This window comes from Pristiophorus japonicus, chromosome 1 (genome assembly GCF_044704955.1).
Source record: "Pristiophorus japonicus isolate sPriJap1 chromosome 1, sPriJap1.hap1, whole genome shotgun sequence".
Lineage (NCBI taxonomy): Eukaryota > Metazoa > Chordata > Chondrichthyes > Pristiophoridae > Pristiophorus > Pristiophorus japonicus.
In genome coordinates, this window is record NC_091977.1 from 190,437,102 (window position 1) to 190,453,697 (window position 16,596).

The 16,596-nt window shown below is 46.4% G+C and overlaps 1 protein-coding gene across 7 annotated transcripts in view; it reads left to right on the forward strand.

Moving 5' to 3' along the window:
• LOC139267357 (xanthine dehydrogenase/oxidase-like) overlaps positions 1 to 16,596 on the forward strand; it is a 274,065-nt gene that overhangs the window by 179,863 nt on the left and 77,606 nt on the right. For all 7 annotated transcript variants that reach the window (XM_070885566.1, XM_070885588.1, XM_070885584.1 and 4 more), the window contains one exon: positions 15,009 to 15,238. In XM_070885566.1, coding sequence (XP_070741667.1) covers positions 15,009 to 15,238 — 230 coding nt within the window. The remainder of the gene's footprint in view (positions 1 to 15,008; positions 15,239 to 16,596) is intronic.

Below are 16,596 nucleotides of genomic sequence, written 5' to 3' on the forward strand. Positions count from 1 at the left end.
AGGCCAACAGGTGGGGACCACCAGTCATCAGCGACCTCACTGACATGGAGGAGCGGGTGCTCGCACTAGTGGGGAGCAACCCCCAGACGGCCACGCAGGTAGCTGCAAACCCTGAAGTGATGCCATGTGAGTAAAGTACACAGCATTGCGTGATGCCACACCCACTTATATCCGAACAATAATATATGATAGATGATTTCTAGAAGTGTCCTATAAATAATGCTGGCCTCATGAAAATCATTGTAATGCAGAATTTGTTGATGGTTATGAAATGTGATGGCTGTGATGATATTGATCGCGGTGGTGCTTTTGTCATGCATATGCTGTGTGTAGCGCTGAACTCACCTTGTGACCCTAGTACCCTCTTCTCTAATAACCTAATTTGTGTTTTGCAGCTCAGCCAGCAGCGCGGCCCCAGGCAAGACCACAGAGGCCAGAAGGTGGGGGCACGGGGCCAGACTCACCGCACGATCCTCCATCTGGTGCTGAGGAGGTCCGATTCTCACCCATCAGTCAGCTGGGTCTGTTCTCCACGGATGAGCGTACTGACTTTGAGGAGTGCTCCTCCGGCCATTCCCGCTTCCACTCTGGAGGTACCGGCCACAAGCACCTCGCCACAGAGCACTCCATATGTCCCCAGGATGGCGCTGACCCCACGGAGGTTTCGTGGACGCGGCAGGTCTGCTCCACAAGCGCCAGATGACAGCGGAGAGATGGTGGAGTTGTCCAGGAGGACTGTTGACATAGGTGACCAGATCCTACATGCATTGAGGGGCATATTCCGACAGCTGGCCAGCATCTCCGGCAACATGACGGAGTACGTTCCGCGGATGGCGGAGGCCCTGGAGGCGATAGCCAGGAACACTGCTGGCACAAGCCTCCCAGTGGTCCCGGAGCGCGGCACTCCACTCCTAAGTTCCGCACTCCCAGTGCCAACAACACGAGAGGCAGGAACAAGATCCTACTTCTGGATCCGAGAATGTTCCCACCTTGGTACCCCCCCGCTCCCGTATCCGTGCAACCACCGGCTCTGCCTTCATCCCCCTAATGAAGCAGCGCCTGAAGAGCTCCTCGGCCAGACGAGGAGGGGAAGGGGTAGAGGTGGGGAGAAGAAGGGGAGGGGGAAGGAAAGTGAGGTGCATGTCTGCAGGTGATGACTTTGTTATACCTTCATCTGGGTGTATGCAATTTGTTGTAATGTATGGGAGGAGGGGGCCACCCTGTTGGTTTGCTTTTGTGTTCTGTGTTGCTGGACATGTTGACCATTTGATTGATGTCAATGTTCAAAAAAGTGGGGTGGGGTGTTTTTGCCCGTAATACTTATGATTTCAGACCAATGGTCGTATAAAATGTTTTTTATTCAACATAACCTTGTTGCGCATTGTCTCAGATAGCTGGATCGTTGCCCACTGGTGATTCCTTAACCTGAAAGGTATAATTACACTTAACTTGAATCAACTTAAACTTTAACTGGCACCAAGGTGATGCCCACCATTGATGCCTGAGCTGCACACACAGCAGTGTGTCAGCTTTGTCAATAACAGCAACGTTCTTTCAGGCAAATCGCTCATTTATGAGCTGCTGACGTAAGAGTCTTGCAGCTATGTAGCCACCACGGTCCCTTTCCTGGTCACCGTCCAGCCCCTCGTCCTCCTCTTCATCTCCCTCCTGAGGTGGACCATCAGTCCGTTCTGGCAATTCTTGTCCCCTCCTGATAGCCAGGTTGTGCAACATGGAGCACACGACCACGAATTGAGCTACCTGCTCAGGGTTGTATTGTAGCTCCCCTCCTGAATGCTCCAGGCACCTAAAGCGCTGCTTAAGCACACTAATTGTTTTCTGGACCACATTGCGTGTGGCATTGTGGCTCTCGTTGTATCCCTTCTCGGCCTAGCTGTGGGTGTCACGCAGTAGGGTCATCGACCAGGTGGCGAGGCCATATCGTTTGTCACCAAGCATCCAGCATTGACCTTGTGGCTGACTGATAAACATGTCAGATACAGCACTCTCACACAGGATGTGAGCCTCATCGAAGCTGACCGGATATTTGGCATTCACTGCCATAATTATCTGGTTGTGGTCGACAATTAGTTGGAACTTCAGGAAGTGAAATCCTTTTGTATTGCGAAAAACCTCTGGGTCCTGAAAAGGCGCTCACATGGCGATGTGCGTACAGTGTATTGCTCCCTGCACCTTGGGGAAGTTAGCAATTCGGTAGAATGCTCCAACCCTGTCAGTCTGAGCCTCCGTGGTCATAGGGAAGCTGATAAAGTCCATCTTACGTGCGTACAGGGCCTCCGTGACCTGTCCAATGCAGCAATGTGTGGCATGCTGAGACACAGGGGAAATGTCGACCGCGGAGGCCTGAATGGAACCGGACATGTAGAACAACAGTGCCGTGGTGACCTTGACCTTGACGGATAGTGATGCCCTGAAGGTGCTGGTAGGCTACAGATCTGCCCTGATGAGCTGGCATATTTCACTCCACGTTGTGGAAGCACAGTCTCCAAAGGCAGGTGTTCTCAGATAAGTCGAGATAAGACCGCTTCTCCCTGTAAGTGCAGGGTGTGTATGGTCTGGACCTCCTCCTCAGTCTGGCACATCTTAGATTAGGCACATAATGGTGTGGATTAGACGTTGAGCCATTTGCACTCTGCAGCATCTGTGTAGTAATCGATGCAGGCTGAGAAATGGCTGGCCCCATTCCAATAAAAGTATAATGCCGATTGTTCACGAGCAATAAATTTCCACACTAAAAGACACCTACAGTAAAACCCAATCGTCCACAGTATGAAAAGATGTCTGTTCTGATGGTCACTTCACCTGAGAAGAACTCCAGAGTCAATCCAAACTCCCCCGAAGTTGAAGCAGCCTTTTCAATGAAACGATCTGCGATTTGAAAAATGGCATCCACACCGCTGTGATTAGTTCAGAACCGTTCAACTTTTTCAGAGCGGTGTTTTCGGCGAGCGATATTATGGGCGAGATGTGTGTGAGGTGCTGAAAGTGATGTGGGCCTTATACTGGGCGCTAGTTTCGGCAAATGTAATCTTTATGACAAAAAAAAGTGGCCGGTCGGTATTATTGAATCTCTGCGTTAATTACGTGCCGAACGTAACGCTGGGCAATATTATGGGCGTTAGGTTCACCCATTCTGCTGATTCCGCCCCAAAAAAGTGGGCGGGCGGTATTATTTTTTCCCGGCATTACACACATGGCGAAAATAACGCTCGGCAATGTGTCCGAAAAATGGGCATCAGTTTCCATTTTGTGGCTAAATGGGCGATATCTGGGCGTTACACCTTATTTCAGCATTAAAATGGACGTTAAGTGGGCGTTATGCGTGCAAAAATAATGGAAAATCTAGCCCATGGCCTTGCCAGCTGGCTCATGACCCCCCCCACCCCGCGTAAGCCCCAGACAGAAGCCGAGAAGCACTACAATGAAAGCCATATAGTTACACGCAGTATCGTCAAAAAGACAATTGGAGATCTGAAGCAGATGCCTGGACCACTCAGGAGGCAACCTACAATACCACCCTGAGCAGGTCGCTGAGTTCATTGTGGTGTGCTGCATGTTGCATAACTTAGTTATCAGGAGAGGAGGACGAGGACTTCTGGGAGGACAATCAGCCTGGCGATGAACCCATGCTCCCCCAGCCACACCACTGGAAAAGCCTGTTGCACAGCTGCAAAACTCTTGCGTCAGCAGCTCATAAATTAACGCTTTGCATGAAGTTACAATAGTTACAGTTGCGTTACGTTTCATCCTGGCCTGGCCTGGCCTAGCCTAGCCATGGCCATTGTTTGCATTCCTTGTATTGACGTTTTACCTTACATTATTAGAAGACACTTCACAACAATTGTAAACTTAAATAAAAATGTTTAATAATTTAACTTCATTTTAATTTTTTTTAACAAACATATATAACACCCCCCCCCAATCCCCAACAATGAACAACATTTTTTAACAGAACAATATAACACCATCCCCAACAGTCAACATTCAAAGGCCACGAGAGGCAGCGGGAGTTCGTGGTCACTGACGCGTGAGTCCGGGGTCGGCGAGAGGCCTACAAAAGGCCACGAGAGGCAGCGGGAGTTCGTGGTCGCTGAGGCGTGAGTCCGGGGTCGGCGAGAGGCCTATAAAGGCCGCGAGAGGCAGCGGGAGTTCGTGGTCGCTGAGGCGTGAGTCCGGGGAGGCCTATAAAGACGTACTTGTGCAGCTACGTGGAGAAGGCAAAGAAGAAGTAGAAAGAAACAGAAAGGTGACGTCACAGCCTAGGGGGTAAGTGATTGGCTGGTGATTGGTGAGTAGTTTTTCTTTTTCTTTTTTATATTAGTCAGTAACTTTTAACATTGTTATTGCCAATTTAAGTGTATCTAAGGGTTAAGTCATGGCAGGAGAGCTCGGTCGGGTGTTATGCTCCTCCTGTACCATGTGGGAACTCAGGGACACTTCCGGTGTCCCTGACGACTACATGTGCGGGAAGTGTATCCGCCTCGAGCTCCTGACGGTCCGCATTGCGGAATTGGAGCTGAGGGTGGATTCACTCTGGAGCATCCACGATGCTGAGAATGACGTGAGTAGCACGTGTAGTGAGTTGGTCTTACCGCAGGAGAAGGGTCCACAGCCAGATAGGGAATGGAAGACCAGCAGGAAGAGCAGTGCAAGGAAGGGAGTGCAGGGTTCCCCTGTGGTCATCCCCCTGCAAAACAGATACACCGCTTTGAGTACTGTTGGGGGGAATGACTCATCAGGGGAGGGCAGCAGCAGCCAAGTTCATGGCACCGTGGCTGGCTCTGCTGCACAGGAGGGCAGGAAAAAGAGTGGGAGCGCGATAGTGATAGGGGATCCAATGGTGAGGGGAATAGATAGGCGTTTCTGCGGCCGCAACCGAGACTCCAGGATGGTATGTTGCCTCCCTGGTGCAAGGGTCAAGGATGTCTCGGAGCGGGTGCAGGACATTCTGAAATGGGAGGGAGAACAGCCAGTTGTCATGGTGCACATTGGTACCAACGACATAGGTAAAAAAAAAAAGGGATGAGGTCCTACGAAACGAATTTAAGGAGCTAGGAGCTAAATTAAAAAGTAGGATCTCGGGATTACTACCAGTGCCACGTGCTAGTCAGAGTAGGAATCGCAGGATAGCGCAGATGAATACGTGGCTTGAGCAGTGGTGCAGCAGGGAGGGATTCAAATTCCTGGGGCATTGGGACCGGTTCTGGGGGAGGTGGGACCAGTACAAACCGGACGGTCTGCACCTGGGCAGGACCGGAACCAATGTCCTAGGGGGAGTGTTTGCTAGTGCTGTTGGGGAGGAGTTAAACTAATATGGCAGGGGGATGGGAACCAATGCAGGGAGACAGAGGGAGACAAAAAGGAGGCAAAAGCAAAAGACAGAAAGGAGATGAGGAAAAGAGGAGGGCAGAGAAACCCAAGGCAAAGAACAAAAAGGGCCACTGTACAGCAAAATTCTAAAAGGACAAAGGGTGTTAAAAAAACAAGCCTGAAGGCTTTGTGTCTGAATGCAAGGAGTATCCGCAATAAGGTGGATGAATTAACTGTGCAAATAGATGTTAACAAATATGATGTGAATGGGATTACGGAAACGTGGCTCCAGGATGATCAGGACTGGGAACTCAACATTCAGGGGTATTCAACATTCAGGAAGGATAGAATAAAAGGAAAAGGAGGTGGGGTAGCATTGCTGGTTAAAGAGGAGATTAATGCAATAGTTAGGAAAGACATTAGCTTGGATGATGTGGAATCTATATGGGTAGAGCTGCAGAACACCAAAGGGCAAAAAACATTAGTGGGAGTTGTGTACAGACCTCCAAACAGTAGTAGTGATGTTGGGGAGGGCATCAAACAGGAAATTAGGGGTGCATGCAATAAAGGTGCAGCAGTTATAATGGGTGACTTTAATATGCACATAGATTGGGCTAGCCAAACTGGAAGCAATACGGTGGAGGAGGATTTCCTGGCGTCCATAAGGGATGGTTTTCTAGACCAATATGTCGAGGAACCAACTAGGGGGGAGGCCATCTTAGACTGGGTGTTGTGTAATGAGAGAGGATTAATTAGCAATCTCATTGTGCGAGGCCCCTTGGGGAAGAGTGACCATAATATGGTGGAATTCTGCATTAGGATGGAGAATGAAACAGTTAATTCGGAGACCATGGTCCAGAACTTAAAGAAGGGTAACTTTGAAGGTATGAGGCATGAATTGGCTAGGATAGATTGGCGAATGATACTTAAGGGGTTGACTGTGGATGGGCAATGGCAGACATTTAGAGACCGCATGGATGAATTACAACAATTGTACATTCCTGTCTGGCGTAAAAATAAAAAAGGGAAGGTGGCTCAACCGTGGCTATCTAGGGAAATAAGGGATAATATTAAAGCCAAGGAAGTGGCATACAAATTGGCCAGAAATAGCAGCGAACCTGGGGACTGGGAGAAATTTAGAACTGAGCAGAGGAGGACAAAGGGTTTGATGAGGGCAGGGAAAATGGAGTACGAGAAGAAGCTTGCAGGGAACATTAAGGCGGATTGCAAAAGTTTCTATAGGTATGTAAAGAGAAAAAGGTTAGTAAAGACAAACGTAGGTCCCCTGCAGTCAGAATCAGGGGAAGTCATAACGGGGAACAAAGAAATGGCAGACCAATTGAACAAGTACTTTGGTTCGGTATTCACTAAGGAGGACACAAACAACTTTCCGGATATAAAAGGGGTCAGAGGGTCTAGTAAGGAGGAAGAACTGAGGGAAATCTTTATTAGTCGGGAAATTGTGTTGGGGAAATTGATGGGATTGAAGGCCGATAAATCCCCAGGGCCTGATGGACGGCATCCCAGAGTACTTAAGGAGGTGGCCTTGGAAATAGCGGATGCATTGACAGTCATTTTCCAACATTCCATTGACTCTGGATCAGTTCCTATCGAGTGGAGGGTAGCCAATGTAACCCCACTTTTTAAAAAAGGAGGGAGAGAGAAAACGGAATTATAGACCGGTCAGCCTGACCTCAGTAGTGGGTAAAATGATGGAATCAATTATTAAGGATGTCATAGCAGCGCATTTGGAAAATGGTGACATGATAGGTCCAAGTCAGCATGGATTTGTGAAAGGGAAATCATGCTTGACAAATCTTCTGGAATTTTTTGAGGATGTTTCCAGTAGAGTGGACAAAGGAGAACCAATTGATGTGGTATATTTGGACTTTCAGAAGGCTTTCGACAAGGTCCCACACAAGAGATTAATGTGCAAAGTTAAAGCACATGGGATTGGGGGTAGTGTGCTGACGTGGATTGAGAACTGGTTGTCAGACAAGAAGCAAAGAGTAGGAGTAAATGGGTACTTTTCAGAATGGCAGGCAGTGACTCGTGGGGTACCGCAAGGTTCTGTGCTGGGGCCCCAGCTGTTTACATTGTACATTAATGATTTAGACGAGGGGATTAAATGTAGTATCTCCAAATTTTCGGATGACACTAAGTTGGGTGGCAGTGTGAGCTGCGAGGAGGATGCTATGAGGCTGCAGAGTGACTTGGATAGGTTAGGTGAGTGGGCAAATGCATGGCAGATGAAGTATAATGTGGATAAATGTGAGGTTATCCACTTTGGTGGTAAAAACAGAGAGACAGACTATTATCTGAATGGTGACAGATTAGGAAAAGGGGAGGTGCAACGAGACCTGGGTGTCATGGTACATCAGTCATTGAAGGTTGGCATGCAGGTACAGCAGGCGGTTAAGAAAGCAAATGGCATGTTGGCCTTCATAGCGAGGGGATTTGAGTACAGGGGCAGGGAGGTGTTGCTACAGTTGTACAGGGCCTTGGTGAGGCCACACCTGGAGTATTGTGTACAGTTTTGGTCTCCTAACTTGAGGAAGGACATTCTTGCTATTGAGGGAATGCAGCGAAGATTCACCAGACTGATTCCCGGGATGGTGGGACTGACCTATCAAGAAAGACTGGATCAACTGGGCTTGTATTCACTGGAGTTCAGAAGAATGAGAGGGGACCTCATAGAAACGTTTAAAATTCTGACGGGTTCAGACAGGTTAGATGCAGGAAGAATGTTCCCAATGTTGGGGGAAGTCCAGAACCAGGGATCACAGTCTAAGGATAAGGGGTAAGCCATTTAGAACCGAGATGAGGAGAAACTTCTTCACCCAGAGAGTGGTGAACCTGTGGAATTCTCGACCACAGAAAGTAGTTGAGGCCAATTCACTAAATATATTCAAAAGGGAGTTAGATGTAGACCTTACTACTCGGGGGATCAAGGGGTATGGCGAGAAAGCAGGAAAGGGGTACTGAAGTTTCATGTTCAGCCATGAACTCATTGAATGGCGGTGCAGGCTAGAAGGGCTGAATGGCCTGCTCCTGCACCTATTTTCTATGTTTCTAACAATTTTTTTTTATAACAATTTTTTTTTATAACAACAATAATATACAGCATTCGCGCCCCCCCCCCCTCCCCACCTGCAGCCACGCTTCCCTCCTGTACCTTGACCCGTTTCCACGTACTCCCCGAGTAATAGGACCAAGATGTCTTGCAGCAGAGCACCTCGAGGGCTGCTACTGTGGAGGGGGTGACGTCAGCAGAATCACCTCAGTGGCTGGAGGAGAAGTCATTTGCGAAGAAACATCTTCTGAGTCAGAAGAAAGTTCTTCCTCCTGTCTCGCATCTGTCGTGGTGGTTGGTAGTACGACATTTGAGGTGCAGTATCATATCCCGAAACTATCGCATGCCGCAAGGCATCAACAGAGTCGGTCGTTCGCCCTTTGCCCTCCATTATTCTCGCAGACAGTGTGGCAATGTTGCTGGTCAACCCACCAAGCGCTTGGAGGAGCTCTCAACCTATGTCGACGCCATGTCCTCATTTACATCTGCTCATTGTAGCGCGTGCCTACCTCGCCGACTCAACCTCTGCGGGGTCGGCATGGGCACTGGACGCCTTGGAGTGGCCTGCTGCAAGCCGCTTGGCTCCGCTACTTCATCCGTTGAGGATGACGTGGCCGCAGGTACCACAGATGACAAGTCAGGCTCTGTTTCGTCCTCCTCCTCACTTTCGTGTTCGACCTGCAGCGGTACAGGTGTTGGTGCAGTGGCCTCCCTTTGCACCAGGGGAGCTGGAAAACATAATTGAGGTTATTAGAAGAGAAGGGGAGACGTGAGAATGCTTGCGCTGCGCTGCGCTGGCATATGTACGAGGAGCAACACTACTGTAATAAATGTGAACAAGAGACGTTACATATGATTAACGTGAGCGTACAGAAGAGTACAGAAACTGCATGTATAACATTACTTCATTCATATATTATAATGAACTGCCATTAAATTACTTTAAATTACCACTGGTTTATCACTGCTTTACACATTACTCACGTGGCACAACAACGGGATCTGTACCACCACGGGTGGCAGAACAATTATGGGTGCCCACTAATGCTGCGGCACATTCTTCCAGGTCCAGGTGCAGCTCAGCAGGCCCTCCTCCGGTCCGCCTCTGCTCGGCATGATTCTTAGATATTTTACCGTGTAAATGTGACAAGAACATAAGCTCATTGACTAGGTACTATAACGAAAACAAAACAGATATTGTAATCCACAATTAGTCACCCCACATGCTATTCATCATTAACATTATATGCTAATACGGTTTGTATCTACAATGGATGCATGGTTATAACATCTACGATCAGAGAAAATATTTAGTAAGATTGTGTTTACGAACTAATGCTCGACACCAAAGCATTTTGCATAAGATCTCCAGGAAAGGCCCCATCCACAGACCGTGCCATTCGCATCGATGGAGGTCCCCCCGGGAGGGGGGGATGGGGGATCAGGACCGCTGGTGAGCTCGGCAATGACAGGAGTGTAATGGGAGGGGGCATCATGTCCATTGGCTGTGCTCTTGAGACTTCCGTGTGGCTGGAGTTAATGTCTCAAAGTGTCCCAAGGTAGACAGTGAGCCAGGGCAGCTCTCCCGGTTGGGTCACTGTGTGAGTGACCGGAGAGACTGACACAGTCTGGGTAAAGGTGACCGGACCCCTCAGTGCTCAGTTGTGCCCCATCCTCCAACGTTACCAAAAAGGAGACGGTGCCTAAGTTCATCATCATGGGCGGTCCCTCGAAATCGAGGAAGACTTATTTCCACTCCAAAAGTGAGTTCTCAGGTGACTGAGCAGTCTAATACGGGAATTACAGTCTCTGCCGCAGGTGGGGCAGACAGTTGTTGGAAGAAAAGGGGAGTCTGGTTTGCCGCATGCTCCTTCCGCTGCCTGCGCTTGATTTCTGCATACCCTCAGCGACGAGATTCAAGGTGCTCAACGCCCTCCCCGGATGCTCTTCCTCCACTTTGGGCGGTCTTTGGCTAAAGACTCCCAGGTGTTGGTGGAGATGTTGCACTTTATCAAGGAAGCTTTGAGGGTGTCCTTGAAATGTTTCCTCTGCCCACCTGGGGCTCGCTTGCTATGTAGGAGTTCAAAGTAGAGCGCTTGCTTTGGGAGTCTTGTGTTGGGCATGCGAACCATGTGGCCTGCCCAATGGAGCTCCCCAAGTTAAAGACTTGCTCACAGCACACAAGAATTCTCCTAAAATAAAGTGATAGAAATGTCGAATGTTTGCAGTCTGTCTGTTTCCAGTCATTCCTTTTAATAATAATACTGTTGATTAAATGCAAGGCATCTCAACAAAATTAGACTTAAAGGGCGCAGGTTCCGACGCCAGTCCAAATCTTAGCTGGGAAGCTGCCGAAGATTACACAGCTTAATTACAATCCGGCAGATTTACATTCTAATTAATGAGTCAGTGCATCATTACAATTTAAAATGTAATAATTTAATATTTACTCTTGCCGATGCAACTGGACTGTTCCACCGCTTGCGGCATTGGTCTGCCTCACGCCTATCGTAGGCCACTGATAAGACTACGGTGGCAATATTGCTGCATATTTTTTGATATGTGCGAGGGGGAGGTTTCCCACGCCCATCTGGATTAATTGACCCCACCGATTTTCTACTACATTAACGAGGGCCTCATTGGCCTCATCAGAGAAGGCTTTCACCTTCCTTCTCCCTGACTGCTCCTGCTGCATGCTACTATCGCTCGACATTTTTCACCCTCCACAGACAGCTTCCCTCTCTTCCTCTCTTTCATTCTTCTGAGCATGCGCGGGAACTCCCGAATCGCGGGAAAAGTTCTTTGCTAAAAAAAAACGAGCATGCGCAGAACGGCCGATGCTATGAACGCCAGCCTTGCACGACTGAATACATCGCTAAGTCCCATTTCACATCGCCCAAATGAAAAAAGCAAAACTATTGTTTTTTAAAATGGGCGATATTCCAGCGATCCTGAAAAATAAAAAAAGCACTAAGGCTGAAAATATTGGCCAAAACATGGTGGAAAGTCTATCCTCCGTTCTAAGCATTGATGGTCCTACTGGATCCTTTATAGTTGGAATCGACTAATATGGATAGAGGGCCACATATGGCACAGTGACCTATGGGTATCGGCTTGTCTTCTGGCGCTGAGACTACAATTGCAATCTGCTGTATTCTGCCTGTCTTGTGTTTACAAACACTGCTAAGTCAGGAACTTTGACTGAACACCTAAAAGACATATTTTCCTCTCAATTTTGTGAAAATAAGTGAATAATAGTGTTCTCTGCTTTACGCTCCTTTTTTTAACATTAGTATTTTTTAATTAAAATTAGCAAGCAGGAGGAAATTTAGCTCAGTGCCTGGAACATTCCGCCCACAGTTGGTAGAAAATACTACTGCATAAAGTTCTGTGGTATGCAGAATCATGAAAAGCATTTGACAGGTCAAGCCATTCATTTGCCAATTAGGATTCAATCTTGGTTCTAAGCAAGCTTGTATTAGAACCATTTTTGTGTCCATGGGCTTGTGCAGTTTTAGTTTTCATCTGGGTTCAAAACTCAAATAATTAATCGTGCTTTTTAGAAGAACGCCTCCTATCCAATGAAGTTTGGAAAGAGCCTTCAGCTACCTTGACCTTGCTCTCTGGAATTCTTTCCCTAAACTTCTCCACATTGCTACCTCTGTCCCCCAACTTAGAAGAAACCAGTCTTTTACATAAGAACATAAGAAATAGGAGCAGGAGTAGGCCATACGGCCCCTCGAGCCTGCTCCACCATTTATTATGAACATGGCTGATCCGATCATGGACTCAGGTCTAGTTCCCTGCTCGCTCTCCGTAACCCCTTATCCCCTTATCGGTTAAGAAACTGTCTCTCTCTGTCTTAAATTTATTCAATGTCCCAGCTTCCACAGCTCTGAGGCAGCGAATTCCACAGAGTTACAACCCTCTGAGAGAAGAAATTCCTCCTCATCTCAGTTTTAAATGGGCGGGCCCTTATTCTAAGATTATGCCCCCTAGTTGTAGTCTCCCCTATCAGTGGAAACATCCTCTCTGCATCCACCTTGTCAAGCCCCCTCATAATCTTATACGTTTCGATAAGATCATCTCTCATTCTTCTGAATTCCAATGAGTAGAGGCCCAACTTGCTCAACCTTTCCTCATAAGTCAACCCCCTCATCCCTGGAATCAACCTAGTGAACCTTCTCTGAACTGCCTCCAATGCAAATATATCCTTAAATATGGAAACCAAAACTTACGAAGTATTCGAGGTGTGGCCTCACCAATACCCTGTACAACTGTAGCAAGACTTCCCTGCTTTTATACTCCATTCGCTTTGCAATAAAGGCCAAGATACCATTGGCTTTCTTGATCACCTACTGTACCTGCATACTAACCTTTTGTGTTTCATGCCCCAGGACTCCCAGGTCCCGCTGTATTGTTGCATTTTGCAATTTTTCTCTATTTAAATAATAACTTGCTCTGCAATTTTTTTTCTGCCAAAGTGCATTACCTCACATTTTCCAACATTATACTCCATCTGCCAAATTTTTGCCCACTCACTTAGCCTGTCTGTTCTTTTGCAGGTTTTTTGTGTCCTCCTCACACGTTGATTTTTCTCCCATCTTTGTATCGTCAGCAAACTTGGCTACGTTACACTCAGTCCCTTCATCCAAGTCATTAATATAGATTGTAAATACTGCTTCCTGCGGCACCCCACTAGGTACTGATTGCCAACCCGAGAATGAACCATTTATCCCGACTCTCTGTTTTCTGATAGTTAGCCAATCCTCTATCCATGCTAATATATTAGCCCCAACCCTGTGAACTTTTATCTTGTGCAGTAACCTTTTATGTGGCACCTTGTCAGTTGCCTTCTGGAAGTCCAAATACACCACATCCACTGGTTCCCCTTTATCCACCCTGTTTGTTTCATCCTCAAAGAATTCCAGCAAATTTATCAAACATGACTTCCCCTTCATAAATCCATGCTGACTCTGCCTGACTGAATTATGCTTTTCCAAATGTCCTGCAACTGCTTCTTTAGTAATGGGTGCCAACATTTTCCCAACCACAGATGTTAGGCTAACTGGTCTATAATTTCCTGCATTTTGTCTGCCTCATTTTTTAAATAGGGGCGTTAAATTTTCAGTTTTCAATCTGCTGGGACCTCCCCAGAATCCAGGGAATTTTGGTAAATTTCAACTAATGCATCCACTATCCCTGCTGCTACTTCTCTTAAGACTGCTGGAATGCAAGCTATCAGATCCAGGGGATTTATGCGCCTTTAGTGCCATTATCTTACGGAGTATCACCTCCTTAATGATTGTGATTGTGTTAAGTTCCTTCCCCCCCCCCATAGCCCCTTGACTATCCACTGCTGGGATATTGTTTGTGTCCTCAACTGTAAAGACTGATACAAAATATTTGTTCAGAATTTCTGCCATCTTCATGTTCCCCATCACTAATTCCCCATTTCGTCCTCTGAGGGACCAACATTTACTTTAGCCACTCTTTTCCTTTTTGATCAGAACTTCCGTCACCTACTGCGTCACATCAATTTCTTCTCCCTGAAGTGCCTTGAAACTTTCACTGTTTTAAAGATGCTATTGAAATCTGCATTGCTGTTGAATGATCATCTCACCAAAATAACAGCGCTGTTGCCTAAATTTTTCATGTCTGGGTAAAAGGAAGACTTCTCTCCCTCGAGGTGGACTACCTGATATGGGTAATCGATACCTCACCCTCCGTATAACGACCACAGAATCAAACAAACGAAACCTTAGGTTCAACCGGCTTTATTTCGAGCAAATGCAAGGGAAAGTTCAGTCGTGGAACCTTCAAAATACAAGAGGTTTCAAGTATAATTTATACAGGTTTTGGAGAGGAGCTACCCTCCTGCAAAATCATCACCAGGTCTATTGCTATCAGCGAAGTTACATTGATTTGTCGTCTCTTATCAGAATGGCTCTGAGTGGTACATGCAGTTATCCATCTCCCATCATATGTAAATTGTGTTTGTTCACTTAAAAGTGCACTTTGCCTTATTCTATATCGCCTGGAGTAACTGTTCCAAAATACTGGCTTTCTTATCTCTTCCTCATAGACTTCTAATCAAAATGTTATTTATTGTAACTGCTGACTTCTACTGTCTTGTTTATGTGTTACTAAGGTTAAGGATGAATTAACCATGCAGTTTTAATTCGTTATAAGTGTGCTATATCGACATAAGCAAGTGTTACATACAATAGGCAATTATAATCCATACCATCACCGATTCCTCAGACCCTCCTAATACTGATTAGTTCACTACCTTCAACATTGTTCTGACCACCTATGTGCTCTTTGCCTGCTACAACTGTATATCCCTCACAACGTGATAAATAGCATCACTGGGTGATTTCTTTAAACTCCCATGGATGATGGCAAATATCAATTGTAATTCGAGGTTGTGCAACAAATGAGGAAAACCATATCTACAATAGTTGATTTGACGTTGCTGCTCAAGTTATGAGTTAGAAGTTCTAGATTTTTTTAAATAGCAGAAATAAAAGATGTTGATCTTCAGTAGTTTCAGCCGCTGCCTAATCACATGGGAGTTAACCATACTCATTGTCATATTAAGATTCACAGCATCATGCTCGCCAGATGGTAGAAGAAGTGAAGGTCACCTACCAAGATCAAAAACCACCAATAGTGACCCTCGATGAAGCTATTGAGAAGAAATCCTTCTACCCATCACCTGGACCAGGGTTACTTGTTGGAGATCCTGCCTGTGCTATTTCAATATCTCCTTGCAAGGTTGAAGGTGAAATTAGAGCAGGTGAACAGTACCATTTCCACATGGAAACACAGGTAACTTTCATTACATTTAATGGATAGAAATGTAATTTATCACCCATTTTCCGTAAGAAGCGCACAGTGTATAATTTTGTTTATAAATTTGATCCCTATTTTAAAATTGAGGTCCTGAGAAAAAGCCCATGAATCACAAGCCCAACCTTCTTGCTTGCTTCCTCCAAGCCCTAACTCCAGTCCTTCACAATGGACCTCCCATTGTTCCAGAATGTATCATGGAAGGTACTGGTGCTGGGCTATGTATTGAAAAGGTACTTTTCACCCAGGAGAGTATAGACCTGCAGCTACTGTTCATACAGAAAACGGATAGGTGATAGATGTGGAAGCTGATTTGAACAGCCTTAAAAGAAAAGAGTGTGAGAATTGCAACAAGAAGTATTGTAAAACAGCATTGAAATGGCTTAGGAATTGAGAATGAGAAGCATTGGAGGTCAGGCGTTTGCTGGCTCCTGAGTTTGATTTGAATGTAGCTGAGCACATCCTATGGAGTGAGGTGTAGTTTATCCATTAATTGTTGAAAGCCTTGACTAGAAGCTGGATCACCCTTCTCGTGCCAGGGTCTGAATCCGCTTGTACACCTGGGAGTTCTTTGTGAAGGCCTGTTTGGGGAATGGGCTGACAGACCCATTGTAATATTCGGCCTTGCACAGGCCTCCTTTCAGATCAACTGGCCATTTATTTCAATGTTGCTGTGATACCTTAACCACATGGACTGCGGTAGTTCAAGAAGAAGGCTCACCACCATCTTCTCATCGGCAACTAGCGATGGGAAATAAATAGCAGCCTTGCTAGCAATGGTCATATCCCAAAATTGTGTTTTTTTTTTAAAGAAGTGCTTCACAACCACCTTTCAAGTGTTGCCACTGTTGATATGTAGGGTATTGCATGCATCAAAGTTGACAATCAATGTTGAGATACATGACCAGTTGATTTGTTTTGGTGGTTGTGGATGGATAAATATTGGCCGGAACACCCGAGAAAACTCCCCTAGTTGCTCTTAGAATCATTGAATGGTTACAGCACAGAGGGAGGCCATTCGGCCCGTCAGGCCCATGTCAACTCTCTGCAAGAGCACTTCCGCTAGTCCCACTGCCCCTCCCTTTCCCCATAGCTCTGAAAATTATTTTCCTTCAGGTACTTATCCAACACCCTTTTGAAAACCGTGATTGAGTCTGCCTCCACCATCCTTTCAGGCAGTGCATTCCAGATCCTAACCACACGCTGTGTAAAAAAGTTTTTGTTCTGTCGCCTTTGGTTCTTTTGCCAATCACCTTAAATCTGTGTCCTATTGAATAGTGCCATAGAGTCTTTTATCACCACCTGACCCTGATGTCTCATCCAAAAGACAGCACCTC